At 45.1% G+C, this 20,932-nt stretch overlaps 1 protein-coding gene across 3 annotated transcripts in view; it reads left to right on the plus strand.

Annotated features, from left to right (window-relative positions):
• The window catches only part of ATG4A (autophagy related 4A cysteine peptidase), an 84,950-nt gene that overhangs the window by 56,256 nt on the left and 7,762 nt on the right, over window positions 1-20,932 (plus strand). Inside the window, exons 7-12 of one of the 3 annotated variants that reach the window (XM_029586043.1) lie at window positions 8,046-8,125; window positions 9,449-9,588; window positions 9,674-9,752; window positions 10,380-10,525; window positions 14,711-14,767; window positions 20,574-20,682. In XM_029586043.1, coding sequence (XP_029441903.1) covers window positions 8,046-8,125; window positions 9,449-9,588; window positions 9,674-9,752; window positions 10,380-10,525; window positions 14,711-14,767; window positions 20,574-20,682 — 611 coding nt within the window. Of the gene's footprint in view, window positions 1-8,045; window positions 8,126-9,421; window positions 9,589-9,673; window positions 9,753-10,379; window positions 10,526-14,710; window positions 14,768-20,573; window positions 20,683-20,932 lie in introns of all 3 variants that reach the window. The other 2 variants (XM_029586041.1, XM_029586040.1) reach the window with 2 other exon arrangements.

A 20,932-nucleotide genomic window follows, 5' to 3' on the forward strand; every position in this document is an offset into this window, starting at 1 on the left:
TCTCCAGAAAGGGTCCTCAAGATCTGGGCTTTGATCCTGAGGCGGTACCATCAGGTGATGACCTTGATGCAGATAAGGTTTCTGCCACGGATGGTGAGGTTGTTCTGTAAAGAGGAACGGCATCCTGTCTTTTCCCATGTGTGAGAGGAGCTTGGAATCAGGGTCACGCCGGAAGACTCAGAATATTAAGGGGTCATCCTGTCTTGGATGACTTGCGTGGGCCACCTAAGGCCTTTTTTTTGTTTTTTTTGCCAGAGAAGGCGAAGAAGCTGATTGACTGCAAATGGGATTCTCTGAAGACCGGTCTGAAGGTGGCTAGAGCCATGGTCAAGCTGTATGCCTTGCCTGAAGTGATCTTGGAGCTCTGGAAGCTTCCAAATGTGGATGCAGCTGTGTCTGATGACCAAAAAAGATGACCATCCCGGTCGTAGGGTCAATGGCATTGAAAGACATTCAAGATTGAAAGTTGGTAGATCTTATTGAAGAGTCTTCTAGCAGCTGTCTGGGCTAGCCTGAGGCAAGGAGCTTGTCTTTGGGTGCAGGAGGCGAAGACAGGAGCTTTGACAGACTCCGAGGCAACTTGATGCCCGGTACGATATGGTGCAGACAGCTCGAAATATGGTTTCAGCTATGGCAGCATGGAGGCTCCTGTGGTTGTGCAATTAGTTGGCAGACGTGGTCCAAAGTGCAACTCTGTAATCTCCCCTTCAAAGGCAAGCTGTTGCCTGAAGATGTTAAGCCTGGCAAGAAGAATTTTCTGCCACTTTCTAGCTTTCGGGACATGAGGCGTGTTTTTGGGTCAGCAGATCTTCGGTCGCATTCCCTCAGAAGCAAGGGACATGAAGTCAACAGTCCTGTTGTGGAGCCCGCAAGCCTTCCCGAGATGCTTTCGGCCCACTTCTCTGAAAGCCATCAGCGGCAGGTTTTCTGTTTTACGAGGAGTGGAACAGGATTAAGTCTGATCAGTGGGTTCTGGAGGTGATCAGAGATGGCTATGCTTTAGAATTTATGCGCCTGATCAGAGAGTTCTAGGTGATTTATTTAACAGCTTTTTTTTTATACCGACATTAGAGGGCACAACATATCTGTTTACATCTGAACAAAAGGTGGAAAATACAAAAAACAGGGAGGGGGGAAAGGGGAGCAACAAGAGTAACAATTTGCAACACAGGTGCTGCAGCTAGGAGGCTCTACATGTGAACCTGAAAAGTTGAAACTAAAGGGTTAAAGATATTTACATATTAACATTTATTTATTTATTTGAAGCTTTTATATACCAGCATTAGTATGCAAACATCATACCGGTTCACATTGCAACTAATAGGCTGAAAGTACAATCAACAGGGAGGGGAAACGGGAGAGAGTAAATACATAGTGCAGAGAGTATTGAAAATTACAGGCATTAGATTTAAACGGTAACGGGCTATTTACATAGTACATATTTACATAGTGCTAAGGGCGGCGAGGGTTAATTATTTTATTTATTTAGTACTTTTTTATACTGACATTCATGATACAGATCATATCATATATCGGTTTACATGGAACAGGGGGTTGTAACATTAACATTGAAGAAGAGGCAAAGTTACAATAAACAAGGGCAGTGGAACTAGGGAGATGAAGAAGCCAGAAGCAGAAGATAAACTTGGTAACTGAAACGAATCATATATCATGGAGTGCACTGAATAAGTGGCATTAGTATATGAACTGTGGAATAGCTGAGATGGGCCTGAGTTAGGGGAAGGCTTGTTGGAACAGCCAGGTCTTGAGTTTTTTTCTGAAAGTCAACAGACAGGGTTCCTGTCTGAGTCTGGGGTGATAGCATTCCAGATGGCTGGTCCTGCTGTCGAGAGGGCCCGTTCTCTAGTGGCTGAATGATGGGTGGATTTGGTTGAAGGGGTGTGCAGGGATCCTTTGTAGGCTTCTCTGATAGGTCTTGAAGAGGTGTGGAGTCTGAGTGGGAATTGAAGGTCGATGGGGACCTGGTTGTGAATGGTTTTATGAATGATGAGGGACTTGTGTAGGATTCTAAAGTTTATTGGTAGCCAGTGCAGATTTCTGAGGATGGGCGTGATATGGTCTCTGCTGTTGGTATTTGTCAGATTCTAGCGGCCGCGTTTTGGAGCATCTGAAGAGGTTTAGTGGAGAAGGCAGGGAGACCCAGCAGAAGGGAGTTACAGTAGTCTATCTTGGAAAATAGAATGGCTTGGAGGACAGTTCTGAAGTCATGAAAATGTAGAAGAGGTTTAAGTCTTTTTAGCACCTGTAGTTTATAGAAGCAGGCCTTGGTTGTGTGATTGAACTTCTTTAGGTTCAGATGGTTGTCAATTATCACTCCAAGATCTCTAGCTTGGGTGACCAAGGTGTTGGGGGTGGGTCAGCTGAGGGATATCATTGTAGTCAGGAGATAGGAGATCCGTCTTGGCTGAGATAAGTACCAGGTTTAGGCTTGTGAGAAGGAGGTTGATAGCTTGGAGGCAGTTGTCCCAAAACTTAAGTGTTTTCGTTTAAGGATTCATTTATAGGGATCAGGATTTGTACGTCATCTGCGTACAGATAGTGTTTTAGTTTTAGGCTTGTTAGCAGCTGGCAGAGGGGAAGGAGGTAGATATTGAAGAGGGTGGGGGACAGAGAAGAGCCCTGAGGTACTCCTAGTGAAGAATTGATGCACAGGGATTCTTTATTTATTTTGACTTTATAGCCTCTATTACTGAGAGAAGAATCGAACCATCTGAAGGCCATTCCTGTTACCCAATGTCAGATAGTCGCTTTAGGAGGATGGAGTGGTTCACAGTGTCGAATGCCGCCGAGATGTCAAGAAGTACTAGCAGGAAGGAGTCCTTTGTCCAGGCCCATAATGAGGTGGACTGTGAGAGAGATGAGGAGGGTTTCGGTGCTTAGCGATTTGCGGAATCTGTATTGCAAGGTGAGGTGAAGGTGGCAATGGTAAAGGGAACTAGTCAGGATATGCCTGGTGGAAAAGCCAAGTTTTCAGCATTTTCCTGAATTTGTATGGGCAGGGCTCGAGGCGGAGGTTTGTCAGTAGAGCATTCCAGTGAGTGGGGCCTGCTATTGATAGGGCACGGTCCCTTGTTGATGTGAGGTGGGCTTTTTTGAGGGTGAGGCACGTGGTGGTGATTACAGCAGTTGAATGCCATTTTTCCAGTTCTGTTGAAGGAACGTGGCCTTGTGAGGTACTCCATGTACTTTGTGGTGGTCCCTAAGAAAGAGAGTACTTTCCGGCCCATTCTTGATCTGCAGAAGGTCAATACGGTGCTTTGGGTACCCTGTTTTTCGCATGGAGACTCTGCGGACAGTGATAGCGGCGGATCACAAAGAGTTTCTTGTGTCCTTGGGCCTTATGGAGACATACCTCCACATTCCTATTCATGTGAATCATCAGAAATATATTCGGTTCATAGTCTTGGGTGAGCATTTTCAGTTTCCAGTCCTTCCTTGGTTGGTGACAGCGCCATGGACATTTGTGAGAGTGATGGTGGTGGTAGCAGCAGTTCTCAAAAGGGATTCTAGTACTTCACTACCTGGATAACTGACTCATCTAAGCGAAGGCAGAAGAAATGCCATCAGTAGGTCAATCATGTCATGGAGATCTGACGCTTTTTGGGTTGGGTGATCATCCTGGCAAAGAGTCGCCTGGAACCGTCTCAGTTGTTGGAGTATCTGGGGTTACAGTTCAATACCCAGCTAGGCAAGGTTTTCCTGATCTCAGAGAGGGCAGACAAGTTGCAAGCTCAAGTGCTTTGCCTACAGATTTCTTTGGTACCGAGTCTGGGATTATATGAAAGTTCTGGGGTCTATGGCATCTATGCTGGAGTTGGTTCTGTGGGTCTTTGCTCACATGTCGCCTCTTCAGATGGCGCTCCTCTCTAGTTAGGATCAGTTGTCGGAGAACATAAGAACATGTCATACTGGGTCAGGCCAAGGGTCCATCAAGCCCAGCATCCTGTTTCCAAAAGTGGCCAATCCTGGCAAGTACCTAAACACTAAGTCTATTCCATGTTCCTGTTGCTAGTAATAGCAGGGGCTATTTTCTTAGTCAACTTAATAGCAGGTAATGAACTTCTCCTCCAAGAACTTATCCAATCCTTTTTTAAACACAGCTATACTAACTGCACTAACCACATCCTCTGGCAACAAATTCCAGAGTTTAGTTGAGTAAAAAAGAACGTTCTCCAATTAATTTTAAATGTGCTACTTCTAACTTCATGGAGTGCCCCCTAGTCTTTCTATTATCCGAAAGAGTAAATAACCGATTCACATCTACCCGTTCTAGACCTCTCATGATTTTAAACATCTCTATCATATCCCCCCTCAGCCGTCTCTTCTCTAAGCTGAAAAGTCCTAACCTCTTTAGTCTTTCCTCATAGGGGAGTTGTTCCATTCCCCTTATCATTTTGATAGCCCTTCTCTGTACCTTCTCCATCGCAATTATATCTTTTTTGAGATGCGGCGACCAGAATTGTACACAGTATTCAAGGTGCGGTCTCACCATGGAGCGATACAGAGGCATTATGACATTTTCCGTTTTATTCATCATTCCTTTTCTAATAATTTCCAACATTCTGTTTGCTTTTTTGACTGCCGCAGCACACTGAACCGATGATTTCAATGTGTTATCCACTATGACACCTAGATCTCTTTCTTGGGTTGTAGCACCTAATATGGAACCTAACATTGTGTAATTATAGCATGGGTTATTTTTCCCTATATGCATCACCTTGGACTTAACCACATTAAATTTCATCTGCCATTTCGATGCCCAATTTTCCAGTCTCACAAGGTCTTCCTGCAATTTATCACAATCTGCTTGTGATTTAACTACTCTGAACAATTTTGTATCATCTGCAAATTTGATTAACTCACATGTCTTATTTCTTTCCAGATCACTTATAAATATATTGAAAAGTAAGGGTCGCAATACAGATCCCTGAGGCACTCCACTGCCCACTCCCTTACACTGAGAAAATTGTCCATTTAATGCTACTCTGTTTCCTTTCTTTTAGCCAATTTGTAAGCCACGAAAGGACATCGCCACCTATCCCATGACTTTTTACTTTTCCTAGAAGCCTCTCATGAGGAACTTTATCAAACGCCTTCTGAAAATCCAAGCACACTACATCTACCGGTTCACCTTTATCCACATGTTTAATAACTCCTTCAAAAAAGTGAAGCAGATTTGTGAGGCAAGACTTGCCCTGGGTAAATCCATGCTGACTTTGTTCCATTAAACCATGTCTTTCTATATGTTCTGTGATTTTGATGTTTAGAACACTCTCCACTATTTTTCCTGGCACTGAAGTCAGGCTAACCGGTCTGTAAGTTTCCCGGATCGCCTCTGGAACCCTTTTTAAATATTGGGGTTACATTAGCTATCCTTTACCACTTCAGGAGGAATTTGGGTCCAGTCTCTTGTGGTGGCTGTCGTGACCCAATTTAGTGAAAGGGATGCATCTGGAGGTTCCGGACTGGGTGGTAGTAATGCCAGCCTCTGGGTGGTTTGTCAAGGGCGGTTGGTCCAAGGTCTGCGGTTGCCAGTGGAAGCGACTTGGTCGATAAACCGCCTAGAGACAGGAGCAGTTTGCAGAGTGTTAGTTGCCTTTCTTTCACAAGTTCAGGGATGTTCCGTGAGGGGTTTTCTGACAGTGCAGCGATTGTGGTGTATGTCTATCGTCAGGAAGGAATGAAGAGTTGTGGTGGTTCGGGAGGCCCAGGAGTTTTGTCTCTGCGAAAGTTCAACTGGAAGGAATACCTGACCTATCAACGTGGCTGGAGTGGACAACGTGTAAGCAGACTTTCTCAGCAGATGGCAGTTGGATCTGGGGGAGTGGGTATTGTTAGCAGAAGCCTTTGCCCTCATTCAGCAGAGGTGGGGCAAGCCCCATCTAGATCTCATGACGTCTCAAGGAAATGCCAAAAGGGAAAAGTTTTTCAGTCATAGAGGGGAAGTCTGTTCTGAAGGGATTGGTGCTTTGGTTCACCCTTGGCATTGAGACTTCGGCTGTATGTTTCCCTTGTGACCTCTCGTAGGTCGAGTGTTACATCACATAAAACAACATCCAGACAGGTTGATTCTGGTGGCTCCAGAGTAGCCATGTCATCCCTACTTTGCAGATCTCTTTTGCATGGGGGTCGATGGGCCCCTGTGATTGAGGCACCTGCAGGGGTGAGTGCATGAGGAGCCCATCTTTTCGGAGCAGGCGGTTCACTTTTGTCTAGTGGCTTGGCTTTTGAGAGGTGTTTATTTCACTAGAAGGGATATTTGGAGCCAGTAATTATGGCTTTACTTCAAGCTAGGAGACTCTCTACTTCTCTGGCAGATAGGGTGCAGAGAGTTTTTGAGGCCTGGTGCTTGGAGAATGGTATATTTTCTTTGCAGGTGGATGGTTTTCAGGTCCTTAGCCTTTTGCAAAGTGGACTGGCCAAGGGTTTGGCTTATATCTTGCTCCGAGAGTAAGTGGCAGCTTTGGGCTGTTTTCAAGGTAAGATTCACAGGAGTCTGTTGGCATCTCTTCCGGACATTGTTCACTTCCTCAAGGGGAAGAAGCATTTGCGTCTTTTGACTCGTAGGATATGCTCGCTGTGGAGCCTTAGTCTGGTGTTTCAGGTCCTTTGTGGATTTCCCTTTGAGCAGCTGAGAAGGGTGTCTTTAAAGGGTCTTTCCTTGAAGACATGTTTTTTTTTCTGGTGGCCATTTTTTCAGCTAGGTGGATTTTGGAGCTCCAAGCACTATTGTGAAGGGAACTTTTTCTTTTTTTTCTTTTTTTTTTTGAGAATTTCGGATGACGAAATGTCACTCCATATAGTTCGTCCTTTTCACCTAAGGTGGTATCCTCCTTCCTTCTCAATCAGATGGTAGAGTTGACAGCGTTTCCAAATTTGGCACAATATGAGCCCCATGCGAAGGAACTTCACTTATTGGACGTTCACTAGTGACTTTAGGAAGTCTGATCATCTTTTTGTTTTGTTCAGTGGACCAAAGAGGATGTAAGGCTTCTAAGAGCACAATTACGTGCTGGCTGAAGGAAGCAATTCTGTTGGACTATATCTCCAGTGGGGTGGTGAGTGCATTCGGCAAGGGTGCAGGCTGCTTCCTGGGCAGAGTGTCATAGTTTCTCCACAGGAGATTTGTTGGGCTGCAGCTTGGTCTTTGCAGCTTGGTCCAGACTGTAATGCTTGGTCTTCGCCAAGAATTAGTCTGGATGTGCGGGCACCAGAAGAGGCTACTACGTTTGGGGAGAGTGTGCTGCCTGTGGGTTTTTCAGGTTCTCGCCCAGTGTAGAGGGGCTTAGGTACATCCCACTTGTCTGCACTGATCTGGGGTATGAATAGGAAAGGAAAATTTGGTTCTTACCTGCTAATTTTCATTCCTGGAATACCACAGATCAGTCCAGAAGCCCAGCCCCAGCTTTTGTCGAAAGACCTTCCTTGCTTCTGAATTCTGATTATGCCCAATACTGTTGTATTTGCACAGTTGCAAAATTTTTGTTACAGTTAAGGTTTGCCTTTTCTCTTGTCTTTAGAAGAGGGGATCTCTGGTTCCAACTTCCTGCTATGCTCGACCCAGATGGAAGTCATTTGGGGGATTTTGGTTTGGAGGAATTCATCTTGGCTTTTGTACAATTCAATACTGAGGGGACTGCAGGTGCCACTCTCGGATATGAGGCAGTGCCTGAAAAGTTTTGTTCTCTGCCTCCATCTGCTGGTAGGGATGCAGAATCCACTTGTCTAGACTGATCTGTGGTATTCAGGAATGAAAATTAGCAGGTAAGAACCAATTTTCCTACACTTGTAGAGTGGTTTGGTTTATATTCTTTAAACTGGGGTCATGAACATAAGAAAAGGGGTAAACCATTTTGACAAACAAGAAGAGTCCCAAACACACGATCGAAAGAGAGAGCAACGGAATCCAGAAGCTGCCATGTTGATATTTAGGAAACCTCCAGCTAGTGCGGCAGCTCTAACCACAAGGCCATGCCTTGAGTAGCCTTTCCTCATAGTAATCACAACTTCAAAATATTTCACAGAAAACTCGCGCTGTTTGACGAATGGAATTCTTTGGCAGTTTATGTATCGATGGACAATACGGTGGTGATTGAAGACATCAGTAAGATATGCATTTATTTTATTTTTAATTGCATTCTGTTGTTTTTCTATATTAGCCAGATGTTCTGAAGTGGCTACTGTATTATAAGTTTTACTGGAAATAGCACCAGAGCAAGAATGTCTGTCGCTGACCGTTGAAGAGCACTGCAGATTTCGCTAAGCATGTTACCCCAATAATTTATCAAAGGAAGCTGGAATTTTAGAAATGGCGCTTGTTTTAGAAAGCAGTTTTTAAAATACATTTCTAATGCACTGCTATAGTAGCAGGAGCTTGGCCTTCGATTCGCCCGTGTACGTGCAGCCCCTCCTCGATAGAAACACAGAATATGATGGCAGATGAGGACTTCTCCCCCACACACACAGCTCCCATCCCTGCAGTAGTGTTAGACGCAGAGGTTCCTGTTATGGTGGTGTTGGAATTAATTACAAGCACCTATGTTACAAATATAAAACTGCAGCATTGTCTTTGAAAATTGACATTTCATAGAAATATAGAAACATAACGGCAGAAAAAGACCCTATGGCCCACTTTTTTTTTTAAACTATATTCCACTGTTTCCCAAATTTATCAGCATCTAGTCTGCCCATCCATTCAGTTTATGTATCCCTTACAGTTTCCAAATGCAGAGGCACTGTATAATGATGACAGTGCTGATCTGTTCTTATATTCTTAACTAGGAATGCATGGCAGCCCTGTGTCACACTAAATGATGGTGTGTGTGTGTGTGTGTGTGTGTGTGTGTGTGTATATATATCCCATTTAACCTTCAGGGGGAAGACAAATGAAGTTCTTGCATAGGAGATTAGCTTTGATTGTTTTATGTAGTTTTATTTATGGTTTGCTACCTACTTAGAACTGGAGATAAGGTGGGCTATAAGATTATTTTTATTGAGCTTAAAGTTTTTCCTGTTGACTGTGGACAAACCTGAGAAGATCTTTTTCTTGGAATCTTCCATCTTAGAAATGACAGGCAGGCAGGCAGGCACTCGTTCAGAAACAGCCTGTAGAGGAGGTTGCATCTGCCAGAGTGGCTAACCTTTTCTCCTCAATCTGTGGAAATGGATTTACCAGTACAGGGCATTCAGAGGTACTGAGTATGTCAGCTTATGCTGGGTGGGGGAGGGTGGACTCCTCTTTCTACAGTACCCCTGTATTTTAAACAGTAGGTTCAAGATTTGAATTTAGCCTTTTGACCCTGAGCTCCCAGGACTACCTTTCATTTATATCAGCAAATGCATTACTTACAGTAGGCACATATTAAATTGCTGTATTTTATTAAATCTTTTCTTTTCCCAGAAAAAATGTGCAAGTATCTTTCTGCAGGTGGAGCTGCCCAGGGCAGTACATTCAACAGAAACAAAACCACCTCTTCGTATTGCACAGGCTGGAAGCCTTTGTTGTTGATTGTACCTCTGCGACTAGGGATAAACCACATTAACCCTATCTATATCGCTGCATTCAAGGTAGGGACTTCGAATGCCTTTTGCTTATCTGGGCCTGTGAAAAGCATAGCATGGAACAACCAAGGCTGTTTCTTTGCCTCTCTAGGAGTGTTTTAAGATGCCACAGTCCCTGGGGGCATTAGGAGGAAAACCAAATAATGCTTATTATTTCATAGGATTTTCAGGTAAGAAATAGCACAAACTGCTGAAACCAATACTGTAGCGCTGCTCAAAGTATGCATGGCCGTGTGTCAAAGCTTTTATCCTAAGCATGGTCTAGAAGTACTGTGCCATACCACAAAATCTGAGATTTCAGCAAGCAGCCATACCACCCAGGCAGCAGTATCTTTTCTGCATAGTTTGAAATACGGCACGTAAGGGTCCTGTCAGCCAAGAAAGATCCTGTGTTTAGCTATTAGACACAAGAGTGGGTGCTCTGAGACTTCAGTGCCCGGAGATGACGCGATGGTCAGATAAACATGGCCTTGCAGGCTCCTTTGTAGCCAGCGCCTGGTGTCCTATCGATACATTGCATAGGCGATCTCTAGGTACATATGCACACGTGCAGGGTCCTGCCTGTCCTTGCATGCCTACCTTGTTCACGTTTAGTGAAGGACACTTGTGAAGTTGAGCATCTTAGATCCAGCAGGACTGGTGGGATCGCTTTGGGGGGAAGTAGCACCTGAGCTATATTATCCAAAATTAGAAACTCAGAATTTGGTTCTGTTACACTCTTTGATTACTGGCTGGAATATGCCAGGGCTGCTAATTTCTTTAACAAGCTCAGTGTGTTTGTACACTTACCCATGCAGGAGAAGAGCTGATTTACTTGGACCCTCATACTACCCAGACCTTTGTAGATTCAGAGGAGACTGGCTTGATTCATGATCAGAGCTACCACTGCCAGCGAGCCCCCCACAAAATGAAGATCATGAACTTGGATCCTTCTGTGGCTTTAGTAAGTACCGAGGAAGGGGGACTGGTGCACCAGAAAGCCCAATACAGCCCTCGTCTCCAACAGAAAATGTAATTGTTCAGTGGGCATTGGAAAAAGATAGCTTGGCCAGTTTACTGCATCTTGTTGGGTTTCTGATATCCATTTAAAAAAACCCCCCAAATCCTTTCTAAATGTCTTTGTCTTCCATTTTCTAATCTTAATAATGGACATTCTCATAATTGTCTTCACTATAGCATTGGAAGTCCTTTAAGAATATCTAGCAGCATGGATAATAATTTCCTGATAATATCTGCCACAGTGGGTGCTGTTGCTTAATAAGGTGAAATTACTTCTTACCTGATAATTTCTTTTCTCCTAAGGAAGGGTTATGCACTCCTACCAGCAGATGGAGACAGAGACCACTGATTTGCTGATGTCACTGACATATAGCCCTGCCACAACATGAGCCTGCCAGTATTTCTAGAAAAACAAGCTGTGCACAACTGATTATACTTGAATCATGAGTATTAACAGCCAGCAGCTCATTACTTCCAGCCAACTTGAACTCAGTAAAAAAAAAAAAAAAAAAAAATATAGAGATAGAGATAGAGATATAGATATAGATATATATAGATAGAGATAGATAGAGATAGATAGAGATAGATAGAGATAGATAGAGATATAGAGAGATATAGAGAGATATAGAGAGATATAGAGAGATATAGAGAGATATAGAGAGATATAGAGAGATATAGAGAGATATAGAGAGCTATAGAGAGATATAGAGAGATATAGAGAGATATAGAGAGATATAGAGAGACATAGAGAGACATAGAGAGATATAGAGAGATATAGAGAGACATAGAGAGATATATATATATATATATATATATATATATATATATATATATATATATATATCTATATATATATATATATATATATATATATATATAAATAAAACCTGACTGGCTGGGGGGGTCCCCAGGACAGGGTTGAGAACCACTGGCTTAGAAGGAAGCAGTTCCTGAATATGAGAGGAGGTATTAAGGATTGGTGCTAAGTTCAAACTTAGTTTTCCATGTAAATGTTGTATACAATATCAACAACAGATGTATGTGTTTATGGATCCTTTACAGTTAAGGTCCTTCCTAAACTCTCATAACCCTCTCAGTTAACCCTGTGTATGTGTGATAGTGAATGTTATTTATTTATTTATTTATTTAACATTTTTTATATACCGAAATTCTAGCAACAATGTTGCTAATCATTTCGGTTTACATATAACATTGGAGTGACTTAACATGCGAGTCTTACATGGAACAGGAAAATGAACTTGGAGAAAATTGAATAAATACTAATAACAAATAACATTAAAAACAACAGTAACCATCACTAACCATCACTAACATCTAACACTAACTATCTAACACTAACTATCTAACATCTAACACTAACCATCACTAACAACAGAACCATCACTAACAATGTTAGTGATGGTTCTGCTTAGGATGTCTAGCTAGATAGATGATATTTTCCTTAAATGCTCTAAAAATTTCCTAGCTCTCCCTGGAATTTCCTTTATTAGTTTGAGTACATAAATATGAAAATATGTTCATAGAAATAATTGATTTCCTGTTTATGAGAATCTTGTTTAAATGCTTTTATGTACTTGAATTACATCACGAGTGGATACTTGTATTTAACAATTAAAATAAAGAATTAAAAACAAAACAAAACTGGAAAATGTCCTAATGCCTCTGTGTTGCTCCATGGTGAGACTGCACCTTGAATACTGTGTGCAGTTCTGATCATTCCCGGACCCTACTTAATCTCTCTGCATATCATCATATCCCGCTCAGTCATCCTAGTTCCAGGAATGTATAATCATCCTTACTGACGTTATTCTTTCCGTTCATTCCTCTCTTCGCCCAGTTCAATATGCCTTGTTGTTTGTAACTGTTTTTCTCTGCACTTTAGTTAAAGTTTGAAGTTATTGTGCGCCCCCTGTTCATATGTAAACCAGCATGATGTGATTGTATCATGAATGCCGGTATATAAAAAACCTAAATAAATAAATCATTTGGGTTGTGATCCTTTCTCCTCTTTATGACGTTTGCCCAACTTGGTCACTGAGTAGGAAGGCCTAGGATGCTTCCTTCCTTACGGGGCTGCTTAGCGTCTGCTGGGGGTACCTTCTCAAAAAGGTTTGCAAACCTTGGAAAAATTGTAACTAGGAGAAGTAGTAAGCCAAATCCAACCCTGGCACCAGGGGGCTGACCAAGGTGTCAGGGTTAGTCCTCTCTCTGGGGATGTCCCTCCCATAGGGAACAAGGTTGAGGGGAATTGTCACTGGCCAGTGTATCATCTCCTGTGCTTCCCTCCACCGAGTCCCCATTTAGCAGGGGGTGAACTCCAATTGATGGTAAAATTATTGGAGGGCAATTCTCCTTGAGCCTCCATGCAGCACTGGCATAAGTGATGAGAGAGAACGACAGCTGGGACTGGCTTTGTATGGCAAGCTGCACAATTGGGAAGCTTCTCTTAATTCTTTTAGCCCTCGACACCATTATCTGTCTCAAAAGGGCTGGCCTCCTGTCGAAACGGCTGCCTGTATGCTGCTAAAACACTGCCAAGCGCCTCACTAGGGTGTGCGGTTGTGCCTGCGCATGGGCGCAGGAAACTAGTCCTCTGTCTTGCGCCCATACACGTATGTGCATGCGGAACTCTAGTCTGCAGCCTTACTGCGTGCACTCGAGTGCATAGGAAAATCCAGCCACAGCTTATCCGCCTGTCGCAGCGGCCTATTCTTTCCTCATGCAGCTGACAGTGATGGTGGCACACGACGACCGAACTAATGCCAGAAGCACTGCTGGTTGGCCACTCCCCTTCAGTCTCCCATAGTTTGATTGGAGGTGATTAGCACTGAGTGGAAAACAGCTTGATAGGAAAGGGGAGATCCCATTTATTCCTCTTGTTTTTCTTTTTTACCTGAGCTTAGACCTCCACTGGCTGAAGTCACTACTGGGCTGGTTGCTATGGGGGAGGGGTGCAATGAATCTCCTCTGAGCTCCCTCTTTTTTTGCTTTTTGGAGCCTAAACCTGGAAAGGCACAGAGGATCAGACTGGTTTCACTTCAGGAGTCCAAATCTGCTGCTTCCCTTTTTTTTTTTAAACAGGCAATCCCCCACTAGTGAGCTTCATGTCCACCATCAGCTGGAGACTGAGAATACTGGCAGGCCGATATTGGGGCAGGGCTATATGTCAATTGACATCAGTGAATCTGTCTCTGTCTCCATCTGCTGGTAGGAGTGCATAACCCACCGGTGTGACTTGGCCTGCCTGAGTGCAGAGGAAATATTTATTGGTCTTTCTGATGAGAACACAGCTGCATATACTGCTTGAATCCTGTCCAGCTCAGCACTGCTCTGCTCTGCTCTTCTGGATTACAGAGAATCACAAGTCCCCAAGTGATGTTGAATTTATTAGAAAGTCCTACAGTTCGTCAGGCACGTCTTTTTAATACTAGAGAAACTTATTTTTCTATTGCGGCTCCAGTCCAGTGGAATTTAATCCCTTTTGAAATCCGGGTGTTGGATGATGTTAAAAAATTCAAGATGGTACTCAAGAATTATTTGTTAACCCGTGCATTTAATAGTGCATAATTACAATGTTAATATGCTTTAATTCTATTATTAATTCATGGTGTGTCAACCTTTGAACTTTTTTGATGAGTTTACTCCATGTATGTAATACAGCGATTTTCTAGGGATATATCGTTAATGATAGTTTGGAATATCTTATGATAGTTTCTATGAAACTTATATTTATGTATGTTATTTTTATGTCATTGTTTTTATTATTATGTCTGTTTATTTTGTATATCACCTAGGCCATTCTGTGTTAGGCGTTTAATACATTTTTTTAAATGAAATAAATGAAATGTTTGTTTGTGAGTCTAGGCAGTCCTGAGTTCTGTGCTTCTTTATCTGTACAGAACAGAAAAAAATGATTTTTGAAGGACATTGTATCTGCTAGTCATCCTCAAATATTCTTAACTTTGGAGCTGAATCCATAAGCAGCTGCTTGGTTTTGTAGTATCTCCCTTTGAAGCTGGCTGCAGGGGCCTATTATTACTGACTTAATCTCACAACATTCTTTCCCATTGTGCAATAAGTCAAATAATAGAAACTCTTACCTTTTCAGGGATTCTTTTGCAAAGAAGAAACAGATTTTGATAACTGGTGTAGCCTTGTGCAAAAGGTAATCACATTTATTTCTTTCCCCGCGTTCAATTTCAGATGTTGATTGTTCGAGAGCAGTAAAACTTGTAAAGATGTCATTTAACTAATGAATATTCATGGTACACAGAGGAAGAAAATAACTATTCCCTGTACGTACCAGGATCAGTCCAGACTGCTGGGTTATGCCTCCCTTCCAGCAGATGGAGTCAGAGAGAAACTGAAAAGCACCTCCCACATAACCCGGGGTGCCACCTGCGATCCCTCTGTATGGTCTCTGACTCCAGCAGATTGAGAGGCATAACCTGCGGTCCTGATTTCTAAATTCCGGGGCCTTGCCCCTCCAGGTTTGAAAAAAAACAAAAGAATAGACAACAGAGACCATTGTTATTTGTAAACCGGGTTGATGTGATGCCTATCATGAAACTCGGTATAACAAAAACAATAAATAAATAAATAAATTTATTCTTGCTTTTTCCTTTTTGACTGGATCATTTAAAAAAAAAAAAAAACCCCCAAAAAAACCCTAAAAGTTTTGTCAGTTTCTATAGCAGCTGTGTTGGACAGGTGAGGCAGGGCATTGCCCTATAGCCAGTTCCCGGAGACTCTGGCACACATTGCCCAGTGAGATGAGGGGGGGGATTTACGGGTAGGCTGGTCACTCTCCCCCTCCTTCAGAGAGGTTTGTACTTTTTTCCTCTGAGATTGCTCCCAGAGCTGTCCTCCTGTGAGCTGAGGGGGAAAGACAGGTGCAGTTTTTATCTTGCAGCATTATTTTTTTATTGATTGCTTCCCTACCTCAGTGTGCCTGCCAACGCTCTCCTGGGCCTCCGGAGGGGGTGGATTTTTTTCACCCAGCTGCTTTCGGGATGCTGAGGGGGGATGGCGTGTCAATCATGTGGAGAGCCGTGGCTCTCGCTCTCCTGCGAAGGCCTCTGCTCCTGGTGCCTCCCCGGGGGCGATGGGCCTTTGCAACCACCCGTTTCGGCCGGGGGGGGGGGGGGTGCCCAGGACTCGGCGCAGGTCTTTGCGCGGTGACCACGAGGTCGAGGAGCAGAGGCCTGGCCCGCTCCTGAATCGTGTGGGAGTGGCGGCCAATTTGTTGGCCTTGGAGGGAGATGCTAGCGATTTGGAGGAGGAGCTCCCTCCTCCCCTCTCCCTGCAGCATAGACTGCACGACTCGCTGCCAGGCACATCCCCTCCCCCGTTTCCACCCCTGGGAGGGCCCTTAAAGAGGAGGCAGCCTTTTTCATCCAAATTTGTACTCCTCATTCATAGGGCTTATATGGAAGCAGAGACTTAGTAGGGCTAGTCCCCTAGCCCTACTAAGGTCTCTAAGGACCAGGTTACGGGATGTTCCTGCCTTCCCCTGACCTGGGGGATTCAGGGTTACAGGATTTGTCAGTTCTCGATACGGGTGACAAGGGGGATAGTGTCACAGGTGGAAAGGGATGACCCCCCCTAGCCCTCCGTCTGTTTCGGCGGGAGGAACTAGACCCTTTGATTCTACATGTGCTCCAGGAGCTGGAGTTCCCTCAGTACCAAGTTTTGTCAGAGGTGTCTACTGGGGATTTGGCCCTAGCGGGACTTCGCGACCCGCCACAGACTTTTCCTTTCCACCCGAAGCTCGTGCAAATTGTGTCCCGTGAGTGGGAGAGCCCGGAGGCCTCCTTGAGGGTCACTAGGGCTATGGATAAGTTATATCCTCTTCCATCGACTTGCTTAGACCTCCTTAAGGTTGCGAAGGTGGACTCTGCGGTCACGGCTGTAGCCAAACATACTACTATTCCGGTGACTGGTGGCACAGCCCTTAAGGACCTTCAGGATAGGAAGTTGGAGGTACTATTCAAGCACATGTTTGAGGTTTCCGCCTTAGGTATATGGGCTGCGGCATGCAGCAGCTTGATGCAGCGGGCTTTGTTGCGTTGGGTACAACAGATGTTGACTTTCCAGGGTCACCCCCCCCCCGGGGGAAGCTGAACCGGTGGCCCATATGGAGTCCGCAGTAGCTTATACCATGGAAGCTGTCTATGACCTTCTGTGTATCTCAGCACGTACTATGTCTTCGGCGGTGGCTGCACGGCGTCTGTTATGGTTACGGAACTGGTCTGCGGATACTTTGTCAAAATCTCAGCTGGGGTCATTCCCTTTCTGGGGTAAGTTGCTGTTAGGGGATGAGCTATTGGGTGACTACAAAGTTTATAAGCTGCCGGAGGACAAGGCCAGAACAGGCTGCTCCCTGGGTGCGTTTTGGGGCCGTTATCGGGGGTAGCGTCGTGTTCGGCCTGGTTGGGGGGGGGGGTGTCTAACCCTAGAGAACAGGCCTCCAGAGCACAGGTGTGGTCTTATTCCTTTTGGGGCAGATGGCCTCAGCGTTTGCCTCCAGCAACAAGCCTGCCCAGTGAAGAGAAGCAGACCCATTCTTCTGTCCCAAGGATAGGGGGCCGGCTTTCCATGTTTCTGGAGGAATGGGTCAAGGTTAAATCGGATCGATGGGTCCTAGATATGTCGAGGTTACGGTTTGGATTTTGCTCGTCCCCTTTGGGATCTTTTCCTGATGCCACCTTGTGGGCCACCACAAAAGCAGCAGGTGGTCCTTCAGACTCTGCATTGCTTGCAGGCGCTAGGAGTCATCACGCCAGTTCCCCCATGGGAGCGTTGGACCGGTTGCTATTCCATCTGTTTCATGATGCTAAAGAAACATGGGTCCTTTTGCCCGATTTAGGGTCTCAAGCAGGTCAACAAGGCCTTGCGGGTGCCTCGATTCCGTATGGAAATGTTTTGGTTGGTCATTGCGGCGGTCCACAAGGGAGAATGTTTGGCTGCTTTGGATCTGATGGAGGCGTATCTTCACATAGGGATCCAGAAAAGCCATCGGCGTTTTCTCAGGTTTATGATCCTGGATCAACACTATCAGTTTTGTGCCCTTCCTTTTGGGTTGGGAACTGCACCTCGAGTATTCACCAAGGTGCGTGTGGTAGTCGCGGCGAGCTTACGTCGGAATGGCATTTTGGTTCATCCCTACCTGGATGATTGGCTTATTCGAGTGAAATTGGAGGAGCACTGCTGGGCGGTGGTCTGGTCGTTGGGCTTGGTGGTCAACTATGCCAAGAGCCAGCTGACCCCAACCCAGGTGATAGAGTTCCTGGGGGCTCACTTTGATACTTTGGCGAGCAAAGTTTCCTTACCACCTGAACTCATGGACCCATTGTTTCAAGTTTGGTGGCTTTCGCTCCCTCCCCAGTGGTGTGGGATTATTTGCAGGTTCTTGGATATATGGCATCCACCCTGGGGCTAGTACCTTGGGCCTTTGCGCACCTGAGACTGTTGCAGAGGGTGCCACTCTCGCGTTGGGATCCCAAGTCGGAAGAGTACCAGATCCCTTTGCCTCTACTAGAACCGGCCAGGTCCAGCCTGGCATGGTGGCTCGTCCCGGAGCACCTACGGAAAGGGGTGGACCTTGAGAGCCCCAAATGGACAGTGGTAACGACTGATGCCAGACTCTCTGGTTGGGGAGCAATGTTCCAGTCTAGGTTGGCTCAGGGTCTTTGGACTCCTTCTCATGTGCATAGGTCCATCAACAGGCTGGAGACCAGAGCGGTCCAATTAGCTCTGCAGCACTTCTTCCCCATGGTGCACAACAAGGCGGTGTGGATTCTCTCCGACAATGCGACCACGGTAGCATACATAAACAGGCAAGGAGGCACCAGAAGTTGTCCTGTATCTGAGGCAGACAAGCTGATGAGGTGGGCGGAGCACCACCTTGATCGTATTGCAGGGTCTCATGTCGCCGGGGTTGACAACGTTCAGGTGGACTTCCTTAGTTGACAACAATTGGATCCTGGGGAATGGGAATTGTTGGAGGAAGCAATGGTCATGATATCGAGATGCTGGGGGACTCCTCAACTTGACCTGATGGTGATGTGTTGGAACGCAAAGGTGGCTTGCTTCTTCAGTCGCAGGAGGGACCATGGGTCTGAAGGAGTGGATGCCTTGGTTCTTCCTTGGCCGCCGTGCGTCCTTCTGTGTTTCCTCCATGGCTGCTGATTGGAAAGGTATTACGTTGCATAGTCTCATCGGGGCCCAGTGAATTTAGTGGCTCCCGAGTGGGCCCGAACGGCATGGATTGCTGATCTGATCAGCCTGGCAGTGGACGGTCCACTGCTTCTCAGTTACCTGCCCAACCTTCTAAGGCAGGGTCCAGTATCTTTGGAGCAGGCAGATTGCTTCTGTCTAGCAGCCTGGCTTATGAAAGGTGGTGGTTGAGAAGGAAAGGTTATTCAGAAGCCGTTATCTCCATTCTTCTGTGAGCCAGGAAGACTTCTGCATCGCTTACCTATGTTTGATTTTGGAAGGTCTTTGATTCCTGGTGTCACAAGATCGATCTGTCCCTGCGTTGGGCCTCGATTGTTCATATCCTGTCTTTTTTGCAGGATGGATTGCGAAAGGGTCTGTCCTACAGCTCGCTCTGGGTTCAGGTTTCGGCCTTGGGTAGCCTCTGGGGTAAAATTGATTGTATTCCCATTTTGGCTCACCTGGACGTGAGGTGTTTTTTGAAGGGGGCCAAGCATTTGAAACCCCCATTGAGAGCGGTTTGTCCTTTGTGGAGTTTAAATTTGGTTCTCTGTTCCCTAGGGGGGCCTCTGTTTGAACCCTTGAAGTGAGCCACGCTTAAAGACTTGATGCTTAAAACAGTGTTCCTCATTGCTATAACTTTGGCTCCGTGGGTGTCAGAACTGCAAGCTTTGTCCTGTCGAGAGCCTTTCATGCATATTTCTGACTTGGGTATTTCTCTTCGTATGGTACCTTCCTTTCTGCCCAAGGTGGTATCAACTTTCCATGTTAACCAGACAGTTGAGTTACCAGCTTTGTTGCTGGTGGATAAGGATCAGAGAAAGTTGGATGTTTGTCTGGTCCTACTGTGATATGTGGAGGTTAGTAATCTGTTTTGGTTGTCTGATCACCTCTTTGTGTTGGGGGGGGGGCCTAGACTTCCAAAACTACTATTGCATGCTGGTTGAAGGATGCAATCGCTTCTGCCTATATATGTTGTGGGTGCCTGGTTCCAGAGGGTATTTGGGTGCATTTTCTTTGCTCTCAGGTGGCTTCATGGGCAGAAAGGCAGAGTGTCTCCCCTCAAGAGATTTGTCGGATGGCCACATGGAAATCCTTGCACATGTTTGGTAAGCATTACCGATTGGATGTGAGCTGTGGATTCCTTTGGTGTCTGCTTTGTGTGGGGCTCTCCAGGTCCCACCCCATTTAGGATGGCTCGGGTACATCCCAGCAGTCTGGACTGATCCTGGTATGTACAGGGAAAGGAAAATTAGGTCTTACCTTGATGATTTTTGTTCCTGTAGTACCAAGGATCAGTCCAGATGCCTGCCTGTGTGCAGGAGAGTCTGCTCAGTTATTCATGTTCTTTTCTTAACAGGTGGTAACACCAGTTTGTGGTTCTCAGTACATTTACAGGTGGTATTGTTCATTTTGTTCTTCATGTTGTACCCGTTTAGTTTTTAACTTGATGTAGTCATTGGGTTTTAAAGTGGATTTTGCTTATTGTACTGTAGACCGTTATATATTTTGGTCACATGGGCTATCAATTCTGCTTTGATATCAGTGATACAGAGGGATTGCAGGTGGCACGTGGGGTTATGTGGGAGGTGCTGTTCAGTTTCTCTCTGACTCCATCTGCTGGAAGGGAGGCATAACCCAGCAGTCTGGATAGATCCTTTGTACTACAGGAATGAAAATTATGAAAGGTAAGACCTAATTTTTCTTTGTACTTTGACTTTGATTTTCTAATTTCGGGTATATTTTCCATTCAGGAAATCTTAAAGCAGCAGAGACGGATGTTTGAGTTGGTACTGAAGCATCCACCACACTGGCCTCCCTTTATCCCTCCAACAAAACCAGAAGTCAGCACTACAGGTGCAGGTAGGGGGTGGGCTGCAGCTGGGAGTAGAGGGGATGTCTTATTTGCCACATAGCCTGGGTTTGTGATCTTATTTTTCTGGACTGTAACAACTAGAAATCAGAGGTTCCCATTCATATTCCCCTTGTGTGCCTCTTTCTTCTCATTTAGGATTGTACTCTAGGATTTGGATCTGTCTTACTTGGAGCTGTGTAATTGGTGTTGTACTGCTTCCTGTTTTTATCCTCACACTAGAAGCCTAAAACTTGTTTT

The sequence above is a fragment of the Rhinatrema bivittatum genome, unplaced genomic scaffold (genome assembly GCF_901001135.1).
Source record: "Rhinatrema bivittatum unplaced genomic scaffold, aRhiBiv1.1, whole genome shotgun sequence".
NCBI lineage: Eukaryota > Metazoa > Chordata > Amphibia > Gymnophiona > Rhinatrematidae > Rhinatrema > Rhinatrema bivittatum.